We start from the raw sequence: 15311 nt of genomic DNA on the forward strand, positions 1-15311 counted from the left end.
TTCATCCACCTTGCTACAGTTATGGCCTAAAATATAGTAACAAAATTGTAACTTAAAGACAAATAAATAAAAAAATTACTTCAACTGTATTACAATTATTTACCTATATTTTATCATAATTTATTAGTTATCATTAAAATTAACACCGACCAAAATAGTATGTTTTCAGTTGTTATCATTTATTCATATTTTTAAAAAAATTAATATGAAAAGTATCTATAGAGATAAATATATTCTAAATAATTTAAGGAAAAAGATAATCGGGATTCGACCATTCAAATTTACTAATAAACTTAATTCAAAATGTGAAAATGATATCACCTTCAAAACTTTTTAAAAACCGGTATAAATATTTTTCAAAAGTTAATAAGTACTTTAATAGTTTAAAAAGTAAATGTAGCAATTATACTCATTAGCAAAAACAAAAGCAACGAAACAAATCTCCGTCTCTCATATTTTTACTTTATTTAATTTGGTCTCTATTTTATAATTCAATTCAATATTAACACATCACCACACCTCCGGTGCTCCTTATTCCACTGAATCACACTCACCGGAATATAATACTCAACTTTCCGGCGATTCACCGTTGACGAATCAAACACAAATGTCTCTAAATTCATCGGAGAACGGCACCGACGGCGACGACGAGAGAGACGAAGAAGAAGAAGACGAAGATTCAGCAATCGAAGAAGAGGAGGAAGAGGATGAGCCGAGATTAAAGTACCAGCGTATGGGCGGTAGTGTGCCGGCGCTTCTTTCCGGCGACGCCGCGTCCTGTATAGCCGTCGCCGAACGTATGATCGCTCTTGGCACCCATGCCGGTGCGGTGCATATTCTCGATTTTCTAGGCAATCAGGTAGTTATTATCAAGTTTTTTAGCTTAACAAGAGTAAATTCGTGCTGAATTGCTTTGTATGTGTATATGTGTGTGTATATTATTACTGGATTTGTAGCAAGTATTCGTGCTGATTGCGTTAGATATATATGTGGTGAATTGTGTTTTATGCATTGTAATTAGTGGAATTGTAGCAAGTTTTTGTGAAATCGTGATTGGTGCATGTTTTGACATGTTATGATTTTTATCAATATGTTTGTTACCAGTTGATTTTTACAGCTGGCAAATATACTGGATGTGTAGTTGAGTGTGTGCTCTTGTGAAAATTAGGACGCGAATAATGTTGTAGTTTGCAGTACAGCGTTCATTATGTGTAGATTGTAATATGAACGGAAGAAATCATTTGTTACTTGTAAGAAAGTAAAAAAGAAATGAAGAATTAGTTTTTGCTAAATTTGTGACGTATCTATGTGGAAATAGAAAATGTTAACTAATCTGAAGCTCCATTTGTGACAGTAAGTGCCGTAGATTTATAGGAGAATCGACATTGATCAACGTTTTTCTTCTCTTAGAATTTATACACTATCTGTAATAATTTAGCAAGTCTTGTCTTTTCTGGCTATATATATAAATATCCTAAGTTACCCGGACTCTTCAATTTTTCCCTTATACCCTTGTCTATGGACAACATGAGTGTGTGTATGGGATCTGAGTCAGATGCTTCATATGGAAATCAGACACTTTAACCATAAGAATTCTAGTTCCAAATGATTTACAAGGCCTTGCAACAACTTAATCCTCTTAATTCGAGGGAGGGATGTCTATAAATTACTATTTTCATGTATCCTTTTGATTTATGTTATAAATTTGACATAAACAATTATGTTTATGTTTACTTTATGTGGTTAAAGATAAGAAATTACAAATGTAATGTATAAAAAGTAGGTATAATTTCGCTAATGTGAAGGTTATATCCCGAATCCCCGCACCCGTGTCCAATTTTAGATTCATATCCACAAATCCTAATTTTTTAAAAATTAAGAGTCTGACACTTGGATCTGCACCGTATCCGACACCCGTACCCGAGACTGGGTAATTAGTAAATATGTATGAAAAGATTATTTCCTTTCAGTGGGTAGCTCTTAAATGAATGATTAACTTTTCACTGTACAGGTTAAGGAGTTCGCAGCTCATACCGCTACTGTCAATGATCTTTGCTTTGACACAGCAGGTGAATATATTGGCAGCTGTTCAGATGATGGATCTGTTGTAATAAACAGTCTATTTACTGATGATAAACTGAAAGTCGATTATCATCGCCCAATGAAGGCTATTGCTCTATATCCAGATTATGCAAGAAACCCCTCAAAAAGATATGTTGCTGGTGGTTTAGCTGGCCATTTATATCTCAATCTAAAAAAGTGGATTGGTTACGGGGACCAGGTATGATCTTTGTTTCTTTTTTGTTAAAATTTATATTGCAAATTTGAGAGATTGTGAAATTCATATAGTAGTTTTTTTGGTAAGGTGCTTCACTCTGGTGAAGGTCCAATCCATGCGGTGAAGTGGAGAACAAGTCTGGTTGCCTGGGCTAATGACGTAGGAGTGAAAGTTTATGATACTGCAAGTGATCAACGAATAACCTTTATTGAGCGACCACGTGGAAGCCCACGCCCTGAGCTTTTGCTTCCTCACTTAGTTTGGCAGGTTTGTTAGAAAATTATCATTGACACAGAATTGTGACGTGTTAAAAGGACATGCTGGACTGCAGATTCGCAGTATTAAACTGATAAGCAATATTGGAATTTCTATTTGTGATTTTGGCATTTTGTTTATGGCATGTTATTACTCTGTTTCTGAAATGCTTATGTATGATTACTACTGTCTCATCAAATTCAGGACGATAGTCTACTTGTCATTGGCTGGGGAACATCTGTGAAAATTGCATTGATAAAAAGTAATCAGAACACAAGCACCAATGGGACTTATAAGCATATTCAAATGTCCAGCATGAATCAGGTGGATATAGTGGCGTCATTTCAAACCAGTTATTATATTTCGGGAATTGCACCCTTCGGAGATACTTTGGTTGTTCTAGCTTATATTCCTGGAGAAGAAGGTGAAAAGGAAATTAACAGCAGCATTCCGTCACGCCAGGTATCGATTTCTTCCTTTTGATAGTTGTGAACTAATGTTGTGACTCTTATCTTTTTTGCTTCATGTTGAAATTTATGAGTTTCTGTAATTTCTAAATGCAAACTAGCTTTAGTTTGTGTCATGTTTTCTTTTTGTCTGGTTCTCCTTTGTAGGATAGTGAAACTTTCTTTTTGCTGTTTTGAAAGTCACTACCCTGATGCCTTAAATGTATTGCAGATGTTCTGACTACTGACTTGTTAACATTATTACTCAAATTCATCTTTTACTGCCTAAAGCAAAAGAATGATGGTGTTTTTTTCATAATTATTGAGATATCGTGCACCAAATCCAATGCTGATTCTCTCCTACTTTAATACTCTGATTCATATTAGTATCAGATGATCTAAGAAGTATTCATGTGATGAGTGATGACAAAATCACAGAGACAACTTCTTTGATAAATATTGGGGTGGCGGGGTGGAGTGGGGGTTTTTTTTGGGGAGGGGGGGGGGTAGTGTTAAAGTTTGTGACTTTAATAAATTCATCTTGCCAATATTTGGAATTTGTCAAGATAAAACTATTATGATAATGTATTCACTATTCGCCCAATTCATCTTGTTTATTATATAAATATATCGTTTTCAAGATTACATAATTATCCTTCACATTGTTATCCTTCCTTTTCATTTTTATCTATACAATGACTTTTTTAACTTGTATTGTATAATTAAAGTTAAATATAGTAGCAACATGCACTAGATGACCTTGGACCTAGAGCTAAACAATAAGTTTACCGATCTAAAGTACCTAAACTTATTTTGCACAGGGAAATGCTCAGAGGCCAGAAGTGCGTGTAGTCACGTGGAACAATGATGAGCTTGCAACAGATGCACTGCCTATTCATGGCTTTGAGCATTATAAAGAAAACGATTATTCCCTTGCTCATGCTCCATTCTCAGGTAAAAAAAAAATTTTTTTTGCACAAGGTAAAATTACCTTGAACTATGGTCGTCAACTTACCATTGTAGCAACAATAGTAACTGTGAACCTTAAGTGTAGGGAGCAGCTATGCAGGTGGTCAGTGGGCAGCTGGTGATGAGCCATTGTATTATATTGTATCCCTTAAAGATGTAATTATTGCAAAACCTAGGTTAGTATCCCTTTTTGATGCACTGGAGACGTGCTCTCACTCTATATGATGTATGGTGCTGGTGAATGACCTCGAACTTTCAAGTCTTGAAGTTGTATTTACTTAATTTGTGTAGAGGTTTAGTGTTTTTTTGTTATATATCCTGTATTTTACTGACAATGCCCATCCTCCAGGATACAATTTTTTGTCCAAAAATTTATGCCTGACATTACGTTTATTGCTAGGGATGCAGAAGATCACATAGCTTGGCTTCTTGAACATGGTTGGCACGAAAAAGCTCTAGCGGCAGTTGAAGCAGAAAAGGGAAAGAGTGAGCTTCTTGACGAAGTACTTTTCTCATCTTTACACATTTTTATTGCAGTTCTGGGTGTTTATTTGGGGAGAATGGACTTGATTTCTTTTTGGGGAAAGGTTACCGGTCACAACTAAATACCTGTGCTCTTATGCACCGTGTCACAAAAATAGATTTTCTAGCTCAGTAAATAACAGGATCATATCGGACTTTGTTTGACATTACTAGTTTGCCAAATTTTGATATGAGACTTTAAGACATCTAGTTCATTAGTGAAAGTTTCATCGTTAATGGAAGTGTCTGGTGAAGTACTACAGTTTCCAGTTTGCCAACATTTACTACTTTGAGAAGTGAAGAGTTTGGAAGATACTTAATTGTTACAGTGTTGTAATACAGCGAGTTTGTCATCTGTCATTACTTTGGTGTTAATGTTCTCTCCAGATTTTTGGTCTGTGTTGATTAATTATTACTAACTTTGAGTTACGGGTTGCTTGTAAATATATATTGGCTTACCTTTCCACCCTTAACCTTTTTCCTTTAATGCAGTTATTACATTTAATGGCTAAAGGACTTTTAAGTTGCTTGAATTACATTGCTTCTGTAATAAAAATTACTGCTATAAGAATCCATGGATTTTTAATTTTCTTTACTGGAAATTCGAAATCTATAAATCAGTGTTATCCCAATTTTTTCTGGAACAAACATATTCTAATATTGTACTAAGTGTATGAACATGTTTTGGTATCAAAATCCAATTGTTAATAATAGGTGGGTTCAAGATATCTTGATCATTTGATCGTGGAGAGAAAATACGCTGAAGCTGCATCATTATGCCCCAAATTGTTGCGAGCTTCAGCATCTGCATGGGAAAGGTGCTATATGCAACTATATCTACATCTTTAATATATACTTTGAAATATATTTTTTAAAATGGATACCTCTTGCAGATGGGTTTTCCATTTTGCCCATCTCCGACAGCTTCCTGTTTTGGTTCCTTATATACCAACAGATAATCCAAGGTTGCGCGATACTGCATATGAGGTTGTTCATTTTAAACCTACGTTATTGTCCGGTGCTTTTTTTTTCATCTATTCTATTTAATCTAGGCTGTATTTTACTATGTTATGTTTCCAGGTTGCACTTGTGGCTTTGGCAACAAATCCATCCTTTCATAAGGAACTTCTCTCAACCATTAAATCTTGGCCTCCTATTATTTATTCTGCAGCGCCTGTCATCTCAGCTATAGAACCTCAGCTTAATACCTCGTCCATGACTGATGCCCTCAAAGAGGTAGGATAAATAGTAATCTACAAATATATGCATTGTGTTATTCTTACTTTCCTGTACTGATGTACCTTACTTTGTCAGGCTTTAGCAGAGATATACATTATTGATGCACAATATGAGAAAGCTTTTGCACTTCTTGCTGATGTAAGTTTTTTTACATGTACTTCATGTACTTCAGTTTTTCATAATATAAGAAGCATCCTAAAGATGTTTGTGTAAAACAAGTAGAAGATATTCTTCGTTCTACGTAAAAATCAGTTGGTTCAGTTATTTATTAATATTATAATACCTCAGCTTTTGAAGCCGGATACGTTCGAGTTTATTGAAAAACATAATTTGCATGACACAATTCGTGAAAAGGTATGGTCACACCTAAATTTTACTATTGACGTAGACTTAAAACCTAGTGTTTGTTTTTTCTTTTGTTGGATCATTTATAATATTGCGCAAGTTATCCAGAGCTCAACCACTTTGCAGGTTGTACAACTGATGAAAATAGATTGTAAACGAGCAGTTTCATTATTGATCCGGCACAGGGAGTTAATTACTCCCTTTGAAGTTGTTTCACAACTTATGGCTCCAAAGGATGACTCCAGATACTTTTTACATCTATATCTGCATTCTCTGTTTGTAGCTAACCCTGATGCAGGGAGGGAATTTCACGATATGCAGGTACCTAGAGATTATGAATTATAAATTTACTTAAACTTTCCTATCCTTTGACTTATGGGGTTTATAAATTTTTATCACAAAAAGTTAGTATAAATTGCAAAATATCTCATAATTTTCTTGTCAAGATGTGATGTCCTAACTTGAGTTTTTGAAGAACTTGATTTAGCGTAATTTAAGTTCATATCCTCGAATTGAATTAATTTTTAAAGTTATAATCTGTTGTGACCTTTGTTTAGATTGGCTCTACTTTAGACGTCTTTAAGAATTATTTCTTGATGCACATGTCAGGTAATTACGAAATAGAAGAAGTTGCGCTACAGGACAAGAATTGAAAAACAATAATCAAACAAAAATTTATCGATAAGCAATGAATTATACAATTCCCAAGAATAATTAATTAATATTATTCCCAGGAAATGTATAATCAAAGCTAAGTAATAATGTGGGGATTACAATGCTTATAATAAAATAACCTAATGGACTAAGGCCATAAACATTTGGGTTTTATTATAAATAAACTACTTATTTAATGAACTCCTAGTCCCACGTATAAAACAAATTGATAAATACATTATCTATCTCTACAATAATTCTTTATTTCCGTTCCTCATCATTCTCCCCTTGTTGGATAAAACTCGACCACGAGTTTTGTAAAAGTCAAGAACCACGCAAGGATAAGATGGAACCAAAATGAACTTCATGCTTTTCTGGAAAAGCGGTTGAGGTGCAAATAACTCTGAAAATTGACAAGCAAGCGAAGGTAGTTTAGGCAAGTACTTCGGAATGATGAGGTCGATGTGCACGGCCTTAATAATATCATCAACCACCTATTCGTGAACAACTGAAACTTGCTCTACATGAAATTTTGCATCAGAAACATCTTCATCGACATTTTCCATGCAACTCAAAAAATCTGGTACCATTACATCATCCTCGTTCAACTGCTTTTCTGTACCCGTGTCTTCAACATACTCAACTTTCATTGCCCCGTTCACCTTTTTCTCATTATCCAAATGTATAAAACGTTCCGCTTGTGCTTGTTTTAGTTCCTCATGTGCACGTTTGCACCTTTCTTTACTTAACTCAATTTTGTACCTCTTTTCCAACATTTTAAGTTCATCGTATTGATTTTGTAACTTCTTTAACGTAAGTCTATATTGAAGTAACCTACGTTCATGACTAAAGAACAATGCAGGAGTAGATTCTGAAATTTCAGGGGCTGGTTGTAACTTTCTGGAAGCTGAATTGTAATTTATACAAGCTATAGGGGCTTTTTAATAACTCCCTTTTATGTTCCAAACACACGAAAACAGCGGATTATCTCAATGTTCAGAATGCCAAGGTGCAACAGTTGTATTGCCCGTTGAACACAAATGTGTGGCTTCCAGCCACCTCAACGAACAACAATAGCGATTCCCGGGAACAGATGCACAGGTCTGTCTCTTCGTTTCTGGTGGCTTGGGTTAAGTGGTGTATTTTCGGGTTTTAAGGTCTGATTGATTGGGGTTCGGGTTTTATATTTTCGGGTTCGGGTTTTATATTTGGGATTAGGGCTTAGAATCTAGGGATCAAGGTTCTGATTGGTTAATTTGGGCAGATTTTTGGTGGGTTTTAATGGTTGATGGTTATGGAGATGGGCACCGGGGGTTGGTAGGGAGATAGGCAACACTGATGAAAAGTTCTAGTGGATGAGCAGTTCGATTTTGATAGGCAACACTGAAGAAAGCTTCTGATGCCAATTTGACGCGGGACAAGAATTGAACAACAATAATCAAACAAATATTTATCGATAAGCAATGAATTATCACTTGCAAGATAATTAATCATATATTATTCCCAAGAAAAATGTATTATCGAGGCTAAGTTATAATGTGGGGATTACAATGCTTATATAGGGAATAGAAACCCTGATAAATAATCTAATGGACAAAGGCCCATAAATAATTGGACTTTATTTTAAATAAACTACTTACTTAAGAAACTCCTAGCCCCACATATAAAACATTAGATGAATACATTTTTTATCTATATAATAAATAAATATAAACTAATTAATAACCTATATAGTATTAATTCTTTTTTCCATTCCTCATCAAGTTGTCATTTTCAGAATATAACATTGTGTACATTCTTTTCGTATTTGTGCAAAAATAATAGGAATGTAGTAGTGCATGGATTAACTGTTAGGCTTTATACCGATTTCTATGGGAATTTTGAATGGGATATTCTCAATGGTACCCTTGTGGTTTTGACTTTTCTAAAGTTTCTATGTGAATTTTGAATGGGATATTCTCAATGGTACCCTTGTGGTTTTGTCTTTTCTAAATGACACGATTCCTTCTTTTTCCCTTACAAGTAGCACCCTTGTGTTCTCGGTGTCGTGTATGAAATACCATTCTGTTAGTCAAACATTAAAATAACACCAAGATAAATTATTTTATGATTCAGGTTCCCACTTGTCTAACTTCTGCAGACTTTATGATTTTTGTGCAATAAAACAAGCCTCTTTATAAAAAAATTATGTGGTTTCTTGCAAATTCATATATTAAGATATGTATATACATATAAATTTATATATATAGAGAGAGAGAGTTGTGTCCACTATAGACTACTTAATGTCCAACATTTAGACCACTTACATTGTACTGCAATATTAGCATTATCATGCACTATAATATTATATAATAATGATATTTCTAATGGCTATGTTACCCGGACTCTTCAATTTTGCCCTCATACCCATGTCGATTGGACATGACATGGGTGTGGGTATGGGATCAGAGTCGGATTTGTACAAAATAATTTTCAAAGCCTCACAACAACTTGTTTTTAGCAAGGGATGTCTATAAATTATTATTTCAATGCTATTCTTTTGATTTATGCTCGAAGTTTGAAATAAACAATTAGTAAAAGACCCTAATTTACAAAATTTAAAACAGATAAAATGTAGGTATAATATTACATATGTAAAGGTTATATGTTGAATCCCCGTACCCTAGGTTATATGCTCTAACAATTAAGTGGTCTACATTGAAATTATATATATATATATATGTATGTATGTATGTATGTATGTATGTATATATAGGGGTGCCCTCAACTTAGAACCGATCCTTAAAATTGAACCTTAGAACCATTAAGGCTAGCTCTGCTGCAGAACCCTAAGTTTTAAATAAATATTCAAGATCTAAATCTAAATACATGTTTTTTGCATCGTTGTGTGTGTTTAAAAATAATTTCAAAATATAAACATGAACACGGCATTTTGCATGTGCAATTCTGCTACAAAACCCTAATGAATATTAGAAATAAGGCAAAGTTCTACAAATGAACTCCACGTAAATAGCATATTAATACTATAGAATAAAGCGAATTTTGCTAAAAAATGTTATGTTCTACACTACACCTGAACTCTACGTAAATAACATATTAATACTACACAATAAAGACAATAAAGAGAATTCTGCTGGAGAACCCTAATTAATGCTACAAAACCCAACATTTTGAATAGACTCTCGGAATTCAATTGTTAAAATATCTCGTGATTTGAATTAAAAATACAAAGTTCAGCCGAAAAATACAAAACTACAAAAGTTAACTTACCTAAGAGGTATAAGTTCTAAGAATTCTTAGGTTAAGGGTTCTAAGAGGAATATAACCCTATATATATATATTTATGTATATATGTATGTATGTATGTATCCTGTATTTATTTTAAAATCTTTACTTGTTACTAACTTAACAAGATATTGTTTTGTAAATTTGTAATGCACTTAACAATCGTCTACGCACCCCAATTTCATGGATCAAACACTATTGTTTATGTAGCCGTTCATGCACCGTGTAACGGATTGTATTTCCACCAATCGATTAAAATAGGTTGAGCTGTACGCGGACTATGATCCGGAGATGCTGCTTCCTTTTCTTCGCAGTAGTCAGCATTATATGCTCGAGAAGGTTAGCTGTTAAATGGCTGCAATGTTATAATATCTGTGAATGCATTATGTTTGGATGTTATTGTCCTGAAAATTCAATTTCAGGCATATGAAATCTGTATTAGCAGAGGTCTGGTGAGGGAGCAAGTTTTCATTCTTGGGAGAATGGGAAATTCCAAACAAGCCCTTGCAGTTATTATTAATAAATTAGGAGATATAGAAGAGGTATAATTTATGCATTTTTAATTTTATTTGAATTCATATGACAATTTAGGTAAATGATCAGTGCATACTGAATTGCAGGCAATTGACTTTGTGAGTATGCAACATGACGATGAACTTTGGGAAGAATTAATCAAACAATGTATAAATAAACCTGAAATGGTAAACTCCATTATAATAATGCAAGAATATTAGTTCAAATTTGGTTCTTCCCTTTGCACAAAAATAAGTGCATGTTTTTTTAATCGCAGGTAGGTGTGTTGTTGGAGCATACGGTTGGCAAATTTGATCCACTTTATATAGTAAATATCGTGCCTACTGGCTTGGAGATACCCCGGTTGGTTTGAAAATACATATTTTTGGTTTGATTCTTTTTTTCCGTTCTCGTCAATTTCAATCGTGAACTTCAGATTTTATTCTGAGTTTTATATATTGCCTGCATGTTCAGTAAGTTTGTGAAATTGGTTTATAGATATAATATTTCAATCCTATTACTTGGAGGACCCCTGTTTAGCTGCAAAAATTTGCTTATACTGCAACTCGATTCTTGAATTGCCTGATGCACTGTGATTTTTGTGCTTGTTCTGTTTATTGATTAAGTTTGCGTTAAATATGGAAATATTTTTATGTTCTCAATTAATTGATTAGTTAGAGAGCCTTGACATACATTCATGTTATTGAGGTTAGGCAGCTATACGGATATCCAAATTTCTTAACAGAAGTATTAAAAGCCTTTTCAGATCATTCGCAGAATTGCTTTATATAGTTTATTATAAACATATACAGGAGAACCCCTCTAAATTAATACTCTCTAAAGTGATAACCTCTCTAAATTGATAAAAAAATCTCGGTCCCAAGTCGGGACCAATATTAAAATTTAATAACCCCTCTATTGTGAAATATTCGATAAAAATATCTCAGTCCTGATTTTCGCATAAAGTGAGATCTTTGATTAATTTCACATTTTTGTATATTTTACGTGTATGTAAAATATTTTTTGATACTAATTTTATGATAGATTTTCTTGTCTGACACCTTTTAAACTATTCATGATCATATTTATTTTTTTTAATTGGTCGTTGTGATCTTCTTAATTTGAAAGATATTCGTCGAAATAAATAATATTATTGAATATTTAGTAATTTTTTGTTGTAAAAGTGTTAACATACATAAATTTAATGTATATACTATAATTAGAAAAACTATGTACATTGTAAATATTGTTGTTTATAAAAAAATGTTATTTTGAATTTCGAAAAGTCAAAAACTCTCTTATGTGATAAACTCTCTAAACTGATAATGTTCCCCGTCCCAACAATATCATTTTAGAGGAGTTCTACTGTATTTCTATTTCTATCGGGTCGCGTTCTAAGGAGAACATATTTTTACGTGTGAATAATTGTTTTGCACTTTAAAAGTAGTACAGTTTGGAATATTTTTTTATTGTTAGCACGCTAAAATATGTTTTTCATAAATCACGGAAGAGTGCGTGTGTGTTTATATATTATTTAATTTGTTTGCTAATGCTCACACATTCTCGTCCATTAAGGGAATGGTTTATTATATTTACAAAGTTCTATTCTTCTTAGTCTCCTGTTACAAGAGTAATACGATCAACTGTCGCGCTTTGTAATATTTTTGAATATTTTGCATGGTTTTAGCCCTTGTAACTGCTAAGTGCCTATACCCGTGTCCCGGTAGTGTCCAATACAAGGCACTCGAGACATGGAGTCCACGTAAGTTGGGGGGAAAATTTGCACCTACTTTGACACTAAGATCATATAAAGTTTAGTTGTACCGTTCTAGTTCCCCTTTGTAGCTACTATACATCTTCAGGTATTGTTGTTATCATTACATTTGGTTTTGTGATTGTTATTAATGGAAAATGATAACCACAACCCTAAAGGCTATGGTTAAGCATTTAGTGGTGTTAGCAATGTTTAGTTTTTCACAAGTGCACGGATAAGCAATTAAAGTACTTGTGTGTATTTAAGGTTTTGACTTTAATGTTGAACATATATAAAAGGGTAGTGATATATGTACACCGTAAAGTTATTTATGCACACCCTAACATTGTTTTGGACTAAAGTACCCATGCTATTTCTTTTACCTATATTTAATATTTAACCAATTTACCTTTTTAGTCTTTTTTATTTAAATTTTAATGATACATAAGATTCATTCGTTAACTTATTATAAATTATAATTAACTTGTTAGATTTAGATGATAAATTCGAATTTAGATGCTTTTATTTTAGATGTCCGGAAGGACGTTTTTTGAATATGAGTAAAAGGCAAAAATATGACATTTTATCAAAAAAAATGATTTTTTGGGCCACCTTTCGCAATAAAAAATATATTTCAGAATACTATTTTACCCTATTTTGTGAGAAAGTCATCAACTTTAAAAATAAGATCAAATTAGTAAAACCAAATTCATAAAAATAAAGTGTTTTTAGACCAATCTCATATATAATAGTAAAAGTATCTGAATTTGATTGTATCATCTAAATTTAAGTATTTAACAAATAAATCATAATAACTTAACTCTTGTATCACAAAATACAAACAAGATATTAAATTGAAAAAAAAAAGAGACTAAAAGGTGAATCAAGGAAAAGTTACATAAAAACAAAAGAAAATAACAGGGGTATTTTGGTCCAAAACTAAGTTAGGGTGTGCATAAATCACCACCCATATAAAAACATTCTTGCAAATAACATTAATATATATGACACTTATAACTTTTTGAAGGAGTTTTTTTTTATTATGGTTTTTGAAGTTTTTTATCCAAGAAACTAATTTTATATAGAAGAATCTTATTGCCAAATTTGTTTTAATTCAGTACATGTTTCCAAACTAAGGATAATCTTTAAGTTTAAACCTCATACATTTATTAATTATATTTAATTATTATGGGTATAAGTAAATTATTACAACCAAATCAACTATTAAAAAGATGATTTTTCTTTTAGTTTTAAGAAAAATATTTATTGTAGAAACTTGTAGTTCATTTTGTAAATATTTTATGTAAATATTTTTTCACAAATAGATTTTGTCATGAGATAATCATAATTATATTTTATAATATAAATTTTGCAATTTTTTCGAATTTTAAATATTTTATTTTTTTTATAGTTAAATTATTATTATTCTTAATTATCAATAGTTTGGGACACGAAAAAGGGTGTGTTATTAAATGAAGCAAGCCTTTTATTTATTTATTTTGACAAAGTTGTTTATCACGTATACTTCTCATGCGAGCCATTCGTCGAATTCAGTGGTTAATTAAATATATTAGCTGTAAAACGAGAAAAACAAATGAAAATAAATGCTTGACCATAGCCCTTAGGGCTGTGGTTAGCATCACCTATTATTAATAATATATATTTTCATTCATCTTCTCTTTTTTTTTAAAGGCAACAAAAGATTCTTACCTTCTGGTGTGCACTGCAATATGTTTATGTATATGTGTGTGCTAGTCAGAAGGTTTTGATCTTAATCTTTGTATGAGAGTGATACTACTAATATCTTTATTTACTTTGTTTACCGTTCATCTTACAGTTTACGGGATCGTCTGGTCAAAATAATAACGGACTACAGGACTGAAACTTCTCTTAGACATGGGTGTAATGACATACTAAAGGTACTTTCGTGGTTCTTCTGTTGTGCTCTATCCCCTCCTATAAAGATGTGTAATATGTGTATACCATTCTACACAGGGATATTCACCAAAAAGCTAAGTATGCTTGACTCTTTATTGTAATCTTACAAATTTCAGGCTGATATTATTAACCTGTTAATTAAATACTATAAAGAAGCAAGGCGTGCTATCTACATGAGCAATGAAGAAGATGAAGTTCGTTCGAAAAGGGATGACAATAGGGCTTCTCATTTGACAGAGAGATCACTGAATATGAAAAGCATGGATGTCAAGTCAAAAACTAGAGCAGGCGGAAGATGCTGTGTGTGTTTTGATCCCTTTGCGATACAGAATGTATCTATCATTGCGTTCTATTGTTGTCATGCTTATCACATGACTTGCCTCATGGATTCTTCCAATACCTTTAATGACAAGAAAACGCCAGCAGCTCTTACCCAAGAGGCTGTATCGTATTATGAGTATGACAATGGTGATGCTGAAGATGATGCCAGTGATGTTGATACTTCAGATGCCCCTCAGATGCGATGTATATTGTGTACAACAGCTGCAAGTCAAGTACATTGATAATAGCGTTCCATTTGTGTTCTTTGAGGTGTGTTGGTGTTTAAATGTATTGCGAGTTATATTGCTGCTAAATGCAGACTCTTTTTCGTTGCGGTTAAATTGGGTATTGCCCTCGGAAGCGTAGACTGTTTTAGAAGAAAAAAAGATATCTGAGGAGGTTTTCTTGTAAGGATTTATGATTTGTAAATGTTGTTGACATTGAGAAGATCGAGTTGCACCTTTTGGTGTTGAAGATCTAAAAAATGGGAAACCCCGAGGGGAAGCTGTTGTTGGTGTTCATTATATCAAATTTTATGTAAAAAGCTGACAATTTATGAAATTTTGAGGTTAATAGAGGGTACCTTGTATATCTTCTCACATTGCTCACACTTGTACACCACAGTTGTCGGTTACCGTAGAAGCAACTAATCTTGTATCATTGCATGAACACCATTCCATGTTTGATATTGTAGTTTTTGAATGTTGTTTGGAGCTATAAACTGCTCTTGCATTGTGAAGGTCACTCCTATATCAATTCAGTTGGATATCAAAGTTAACTGTGCTTCCATTGT

The 15311-nt window shown here is 32.9% G+C and overlaps 1 protein-coding gene across 1 annotated transcript; it reads left to right on the forward strand.

Moving 5' to 3' along the window:
- Nucleotides 1-439: 439 nt before the first annotated feature.
- LOC141707418 (vacuolar protein sorting-associated protein 41 homolog) lies at nt 440-15109 on the forward strand. The gene is made up of 19 exons (XM_074510573.1): nt 440-859; nt 2012-2281; nt 2366-2545; nt 2738-2995; nt 3801-3933; nt 4034-4124; nt 4349-4451; nt 5185-5288; nt 5364-5457; nt 5551-5706; nt 5785-5847; nt 5998-6063; nt 6181-6375; nt 10255-10332; nt 10416-10535; nt 10614-10694; nt 10784-10869; nt 14097-14178; nt 14314-15109. Exons 1-19 carry the CDS (start codon nt 608-610, stop codon nt 14758-14760), a joined length of 2859 nt encoding a protein of 952 aa, XP_074366674.1. The 5' UTR covers nt 440-607; the 3' UTR covers nt 14761-15109.
- The last annotated feature ends 202 nt before the right edge of the window (nt 15110-15311 follow it).

This window comes from Apium graveolens, chromosome 2 (genome assembly GCF_009905375.1).
Source record: "Apium graveolens cultivar Ventura chromosome 2, ASM990537v1, whole genome shotgun sequence".
NCBI lineage: Eukaryota > Viridiplantae > Streptophyta > Magnoliopsida > Apiales > Apiaceae > Apium > Apium graveolens.

Coding starts and splice junctions, on each gene's coding strand:
- LOC141707418 (XM_074510573.1), top strand. CDS start 608: ATGTCTCTAAATTCATCGGAGAACGGCACCGACGGCGACGACGAGAGA. Junction 2,996..3,800: donor GCAGCATTCCGTCACGCCAG/GTATCGATTTCT, acceptor TATTTTGCACAG/GGAAATGCTCAGAGGCCAGA. Junction 6,376..10,254: donor GGGAATTTCACGATATGCAG/GTACCTAGAGAT, acceptor CGATTAAAATAG/GTTGAGCTGTACGCGGACTA.